At 45.7% G+C, this 7,500-nt stretch overlaps 1 protein-coding gene across 1 annotated transcript; it reads right to left on the bottom strand.

Moving 5' to 3' along the window:
• Positions 1-368: 368 nt before the first annotated feature.
• tm4sf21a (transmembrane 4 L six family member 21a) lies at positions 369-4,624 on the bottom strand. Its single transcript, XM_058382654.1, has 5 exons — positions 4,318-4,624; positions 1,748-1,813; positions 1,104-1,237; positions 782-968; positions 369-641 (listed from the first exon to the last, which is right to left on the bottom strand). Exons 1-5 carry the CDS (start codon positions 4,492-4,494, stop codon positions 633-635), a joined length of 573 nt encoding a protein of 190 aa, XP_058238637.1. The 5' UTR covers positions 4,495-4,624; the 3' UTR covers positions 369-632.
• Positions 4,625-7,500: the final 2,876 nt, after the last annotated feature.

The following is a 7,500-nucleotide window of genomic DNA, read 5'->3' as shown; positions in this document are numbered from 1 at the left end:
GTGTGTGTGTGTGTGGAGAGTGTGTGTGTGTGTGTGTGGAGAGTGTGTGTGTGTGTGGAGAGTGTGTGTGTGTGTGGAGAGTGTGTGTGTGTGTGTGTGTGTGTGTGTGGAGAGTGTGTGTGTGTGTGTGTGTGTGTGTGTGTGTGTGTGGAGAGTGTGTGTGTGTGTGTGGAGAGTGTGTGTGTGTGTGTGTGTGTGTGTGTGTGTGTGGAGAGTGTGTGTGTGTGTGTGTGGAGAGTGTGTGTGTGTGTGGAGAGTGTGTGTGTGTGTGGAGAGTGTGTGTGTGTGTGGAGTGTGTGTGTGTGTGTGGAGAGTGTGTGTGTGTGTGTGTTCCAGTTCAGAGATGATGTAGTTAAACAGCTCAGATATCGGATTATAAAGCAGTTTATTTTTAATCCTCAGGAAAAAGATCAGAAGATTTAATGATGATTAAAAACATCAGCAGAACAAACCGAAGATGAATCTGTAAGAACGTGTTAGATCAGACACTTACTGCTGCAGAGTCTGATGTTTATACATGTCTTTATTACACGTGATATTAATTAGATCAGATTATTAATGGTGTTTGTGCAGAAACGCCGAGTCCAATCACTCACTCGGACCGGTCAGGGCTCGCTGGGAGAAGTGGACACTTACAGAGGCTGAAACACACACAACATAAACACCATGTCTATACACTCACTGGCCACTTTAATAGGAACACCTTATACCTGCTCAGCTAATTGAGCAGGTTCTGGATTCAGAGCTTCGTGTGTGTGTGATTTGTTTTGGTCTCCCTCACCCCTTTCTCCACACAGGCTCCACAGAGACAGCCTATGAGGCCGTTGATCATCTGTGATGCACACAGTATGAGCTGTAGAGCGCTGCAGACCAGCAGGGTGGAGAACAGAGCCACGTTAAACTCCACCACACCCTTTGGCTCCAGACACACACTCCACATCTCACGGTCCTGCAGGTAACTCTCTGACCTGAGAGACACAGAATGACCACTTACACTGTGTTCCGCTGGCTATTTAGGAGAGACAATAATTATAGCATGTGGTTTTGTTTATATATAAATATTAATGTTTATATGTTTATATTTTATGTTTGTGTGTGTGTACTTGTTCTTAAACGGAGTCTGCCATGACAGTAGCGTCCTGCAGTACGGCCCGTTAACCAGCCCTAACGTGGCCACTGTGAAACTGTAGAGAGCACCACACACTCCTGCTGCTGCAAACAGGATGGAGAGGAACATCTACACACACACACACACACACACACACACACACACACACACACACACACACAGACGGAGAGGGAGGATTTAATAACAATGAAATGCATGTTATTGCAGTGAAGCTTTTATCAGGGAGCATTGATTAGGACTGTGTGTGTGTGTGTGTTTACAATGTTTGCCCTATGTTTCTTTGCACAGATATCTCGTCTCCATGGTAACACATTCCCCTCTGGTGTGACGTAGTGAATGATCCCTGGAGGAAGTGTAGTGTGTATTGTTTGAAGTGATTATCTCCATAGCAGTGTTTATTTAAGCGTCTTATTCAGTGACTTAACAGTGCACCCTAAGCAGTGAGGATAAAGTGTGTGTGTGAGTGTGTTTGGTACGTGTAGTGCACTAAGAGTGAGGGATTACATGGAGTAGTGACAGTGTGGTTTATTTGGACTCTTTAGGGAACACACACACACTGTAGAGTTTTATATTCTGTAGTGTACACATGTAGTGAGTGTGTGTTGATTTGGCACTCACCCCACAGCGGTTAGCACAGCACCCCTGCTTACCAGTGACATGAATAAACAGAGCTGGAGCTATAACCTGAGAGAGAGAGAGAGATAAAGAGAGAGGGAGAGAGAGGATGAGAGGGTGGGAGAGAGGGTGAGAGAGAGAGAGAGATAAAGAGAGAGGGAGAGAGAGAGAGAGAGGATGAGAGAGAGAGGATGAGAGAGAGAGGGAGAGAGGGTGGGAGAGAGGGTGAGAGAGAGAGAGAGGGTGAGAGTGAGAGGGTGAGAGAGGGGAGAGGGGAGAGAGGGGGAGTGAGAGGGGGGAGAGTGAGAGGGTGAGAGAGAGAGGATGAGAGAGAGGGGGAGTGAGAGGGTGAGAGAAAGAGGATGAGAGAGAGAGAGAGAGGGTGAGAGTGAGAGGGTGAGAGAGAGAGAGAGAGGGGGGGAGAGAGGGGGGAGTGAGAGGATGAGAGAGAGAGAGAGGGTGAGAGAGGGGGTGAGAGAGAGAGAGGGAAGGGAGAGGGTGAGAGAGAAAGGGTGAGAGAGGGTGAGGGTGAGAGGGTGAGAGAGGGTGAGGGTGAGAGGGTGAGAGAGAGGGGGGAGTGAGAGGATGAGAGAGAGAGAGAGGGTGAGAGAGGGGGTGAGAGAGAGAGAGGGAAGGGAGAGGGTGAGAGAGAGAAAGGGTGAGAGAGGGTGAGGGTGAGAGGGAGAGGGTGAGAGGGTGAGGGTGAGAGGGTGAGGGTGAGTGAGAGAGAGGGTGAGAGTGAGAGGGAGAGAGTGAGGGTGAGGGAGAGAGAGGGTGAGAGGGTGAGGGTGAGTGAGAGGGTGAGGGTGAGGGTGAGTGAGAGGGTGAGAGAGAGGGGAGGGTGAGAGGGGGGAGAGAGAGGGAGAGAGGGGGAGAGAGGGGGAGAGAGGGGGAGAGGGGAGAGTGAGGGGGAGTGAGAGGGTGAGGGGGGGTGAGAGGGTGAGAGAGAGGGGGTTGTGTGTTAAACTTTAAAATGTTTTCACATTTTTCCATCAGCACTGCAAAGGTCACAGAAGGGTCAAAGTTCACAGGTTCATTATATACACACCCTTACTGTTTACCCCTCTCACACACACACACACACACACACACACACACACAGGACGTCAGTATGGTCAGTCGAAGCGTCTGTCAGTGTGAAAATGGAAGAAATGCTTTGTCCTTCAGGTGAAGCAGAACCATGAGCTGAATGAGGAAATAAAGCTCTGGACTGGAGTCTGGACTGGAGTCTGGACTGGAGTCTGGACTGGAGTCTGGACTGGAGTCTGGACTGGAGTCTGGACTGGTTTGTTCACCGGACTGCAGTAACTCCACACTGTTACCCGGTGTGAAGATGTTCGATCAGTGTGGATAAAAACGGTCACTACAGTCTGTAAATGTAAAGGGTTCATCATGAGTGCGTGTGAGAGCAGTGCCTGATCAGAACAGCTCAGTGATGTTCTCCGCAGGGTCAGGACACTGCTGTCCTTCAGCATTATCATGGCCACAGGTTACAGCTTCACCACCGCTTCATCAGAGCCTTGAGTCTCTCACTGTGCAACATCTGAACAAATAAAGTGATCTTAATCCAACAAACCAGTTTCAATCTAAATCAGTGTCCTGTGGAATCAGAACCTCCTGCTCTTACAGGAACCAGAACCTCCTGCTCTTACAGGAACCAGAACCTCCTGCTCTTACAGGAACCAGAACCTCCTGCTCTTACAGGAACCAGAACCTCCTGCTCTTACAGGAACCAGAACCTCCTGCTCTTACAGGAACCAGAACCTCTTACACACTGATTAGAAGATTTGAGATTAAGAGAAGAGCAGTTTAAGAGAGTTTTATGTAAATCAATGTTTAAGACACGCCTCCTACAGGATCAGTTTATTTCCTGCAGTAAACCTGTAGATGAGGAACGAGAAATCAGCTGCACCTCTTCCTGCTTTCCACTATGATGCCACCTCGAAGCTTTATGGCCTCGAAGCTTTATAAGCTTTAGGGGGTGGAGTCATACTGACAAAAACTTTACTGTCCTACATAACATACATACATGCCCTGTAAACAAACAAACAAACAAACAAACAGGAAGGTCTGAGTTCTTCTCTGAAACACACAGGAACCTGCTGAGATGTGTGATGGTTCTCACCTCCTGTACAGAACATTTTTCCTCTGTCTCCCCTCATGACCAACACAAGTGTACTGTGAGGACAGTGTGTGTTATAACACACACACACACACACGATTTATCCTAACTCTACATGGTTTACCATCTATGGTGTGATGTGAGTGTCTGTACTGTCTGACTCCCAACAGATGATCACATGATGATTAAGATGATTAGATTTATGTTTTTAGACACTCAGATTTAAACCCTGGGATTCTCCTGGACACTGCGTGTAGAGCCGGACTCCACGCTCCTGATCAGTGCATTCTGAACTAAACTGATGATCATCAACATTCTGTTTCAGTCTAAATCACTTAATTACATTTCACTGATAACCATGCCTGAACTTCTCTCACACACACACGCACACATACACACACGCACACATACACACACTCTCTCACGTGTGTTTGTGTGTGTGTGCACTCACCATGAGTCCTCCTCCGATCAGTCCTCCCATGTATTTCACCTCCTCAGTGATCTCTCCATCTCTGGCGTATGTAACTGTCCAGTCTGGGAAAAACAGGATGATGTTACAGATGATGGAGATGAGGGCAAGCGGGTAGAGCGCCCCGGCGACGAAGCGAGAACAGCGTCCAGTACACATGCTGGACAATCACAGGTTACTGTACAGAACAAGAGCAAAGGAGTCTGAGGAAGGAGCGGAGAAGAACAGAGACAAAGCTTCCTGTGTTCCTCAGCCTTATCTACTCCTGTCTGTCTGTTACAGCATGTGGACAGAGTGAATAATGTGGGATGGGCGTGTGTGTGTGTGTGTGTGTGTGTGTGTGTGTGTGTGTGTGTGTGTGTGTGTGATATAAAATATGTTCAAATTACATTCCACACATTCCACCATATGAGAGTATTGCAGAATTAATACTTTTATTTCTCAAAGAATAAACACAACATAAAACAACACACACACACACACAGAGTACTAAACAGACTGTGTGTTAATGTTTGACTATTTCTCTGATGATTGTGTGTGTGACTTGTATGTTATCAACCATTTATAGTTTGACAGATAAGAGAGGAGAGAAAGAGAACACTCCCTGAAACACACACAAACACACACACACTCTCTCTGCATAGGCCCTGGACACACACACACACACACTCTCTCTGCATAGGCCCTGGACACACACACACACACACACACACACACTCTCTCTGCATAGGCCCTGGACACACACACACACACACACACACACACACTCTCTCTGCATAGGCCCTGGACACACACACACACACACACTCTCTCTCTCCATAGGCCCTGGACACACACAGACACAGACACTCTGCATAGGCCCTGGACACACACACACACACACACACTGCATAGGCCCTGGACGGACACACACACACACACACTGCAATTTTAACCTCTGTGTGTGTAGTGATGAGTGTCATGTTCATGTGACATGTTTAATATTTCTCCAGATGTTACAGCGTGTCTCTGTCTGTCTCTCTCTTTGTCTCTGTCTATCTCTCCCTTTATCTCTCTGTTTGTCTCTCTCTCTCTCTCTCTCTATCTCTGTCTGTCTCTGTGACTGTCTGTCTATCTCTCCCTTTATCCCTCTGTCTCACTGTCTGTCTGTCTGTCTCTCTCTTTATCTCTCTGTCTATCTGTCTGTCTCTCTCTCTCTCTGGAGGTATATGTGTGTAAGGTTGAGTGAAAGCCTCTCTGTGTGGTTGTTTATTGTTGTGTTTATTAAATAATGTATTGATTTAGATTACTGTAATAATGATTAGTGTTGGTAATGTACTGTGTGTGTGTGTGTGTATGTGTGTGTTATAAGAGAAGAAAAAGGGAAGAGAACAGAGAGAGGAAACAAAACGACTCCAGTATTTTGGATGTTGTGTTGGTTATTTTAGCGTTTGTCATCTAGTGGTCACTGAGTGTCATTACATTAATAATAATAATAATAATAATAATAATAATAATAATAATAACATCATTAAGTTTGTGGACAACACTGTGGTTGTGGGCCTGATCTCCAATAACGATGGAGACATGGTGCCAGGTCAACAATCTCCTCCTGAACGTCAGCAAGACTAAGGAGCTGATAGTGGACTTCAGCACAAAGCAGGAGAGGAATTACCAGCCCCTGACTATCAACGGGACCCCAGTGGAGAGAGTGGACAGTTTCCAGTACCTAGGTGTCTACATCACACAGGACCTGACATGGTCCTGTCACGTTAACACCCTGGTGAAGCAGGGTGCGTCTTTATCATCTCAGACGCCTGAAGGACTTTAAACTCCCTCAAAAGTGCTAAAGACATTCTACACCTGCACCATTGAGAGCATCCTGACGGGAAGTATCACAGCCTGGTTTGGGAACAGCACCAAACAGGACAGGCAAGTTCTCCAGAGGGTGGTGGGATCAGCCGAGCGTACCATCCGCACCGAGCTTCCTGACCTGGACACCATATACAGCAAGCGGTGCTGGACCAAAGCCAGGAAGATAATGAAGGACCTCAGTCATCCCAACAATGGACTCTTCTCTCTGTTGAGGTCAGGGAAATGTTTCCATTCCGTCACTTTACTCCATGATATTCCTGTTCAAATGGACATTTATATTTATATTTATATATTTATTTATTTTTATTATTTATATATATTTATCTTACATATACACACTGTACTGTACATACTGTATTTATTTATTGTCATACCATTTAAATTTGTCCATCTACATATATGTATATATTGTATCTTTCTATATATTATAGTTTACACATTTTATTTTAATTTGATTTTTTATATTATATTTACTGTTAATATTTATATTATATATACATATTTATATTTATCTACATATATATCTATATCTATATATATACACATATTTGCATATGCATATCCGATAACTATTGGTTTTTCACAATTATTTTGTCTTTAATTTCTACATTTAATTTTTCCTATTTTTCTCTTTATATTCTTAACTACACTATATTGCCAAAAGTATTCGCTCACCCATCCAAATAATCAGAATCAGGTGTTCCAATCACTTCCATGGCCACAGGTGTATAAAATCAAGCACCTAGGCATGCAGACTGTTTTTACAAACATTTGTGAAAGAATGGGTCGCTCTCAGGAGCTCAGTGAATTCCAGCGTGGAACTGTGATAGGATGCCACCTGTGCAACAAATCCAGTCGTGAAATTTCCTCACTCCTAAATATTCCACAGTCAACTGTCAGCTGTATTATAAGAACGTGGAAGTGTTTGGGAACGACAGCAACTCAGCCACGAAGTGGTAGGCCACGTAAACTGACGGAGCGGGGTCAGCGGATGCTGAGGCGCATAGTGCGAAGAGGTCGCCAACTTTCTGCAGAGTCAATCGCTACAGACCTCCAAACTTCATGTGGCCTTCAGATCAGCTCAAGAACAGTGCGCAGAGAGCTTCATGGAATGGGTTTCCATGGTGTAAAGCACGCCGCCACTGGACTCTAGAGCAGTGGAGACGCGTTCTCTGGAGTGACGAATCGCGCTTCTCCATCTGGCAATCTGATGGACGAGTCTGGGTTTGGCGGTTGCCAGGAGAACGGTACTTGTCTGACTGCATTGTGCCAAGTGTAAAGTTTTTCAGGAGCTGGGCTTGGCCCCTTAGT

Source organism: Hemibagrus wyckioides, linkage group LG28 (assembly GCF_019097595.1).
Source record: "Hemibagrus wyckioides isolate EC202008001 linkage group LG28, SWU_Hwy_1.0, whole genome shotgun sequence".
NCBI classification, from domain to species: Eukaryota; Metazoa; Chordata; class Actinopteri; order Siluriformes; family Bagridae; genus Hemibagrus; species Hemibagrus wyckioides.
Note: the sequence above shows the minus strand (reverse complement) of the source record. Positions and strands in the feature narration are given on the sequence as shown.

Excerpts from the sequence above, each read along its gene's own strand:
- tm4sf21a (XM_058382654.1), bottom strand. The coding sequence starts at position 4,494 with ATGTGTACTGGACGCTGTTCTCGCTTCGTCGCCGGGGCGCTCTACCCG. Across the intron at positions 1,814-4,317 it reads TGATCGGAGGAGGACTCATG|GTTATAGCTCCAGCTCTGTT; the intron begins GTGAGTGCACAC and ends TCTCTCTCTCAG. Across the intron at positions 969-1,103 it reads CAGACTCCGTTTAAGAACAA|GTCAGAGAGTTACCTGCAGG; the intron begins GTACACACACAC and ends TGTGTCTCTCAG.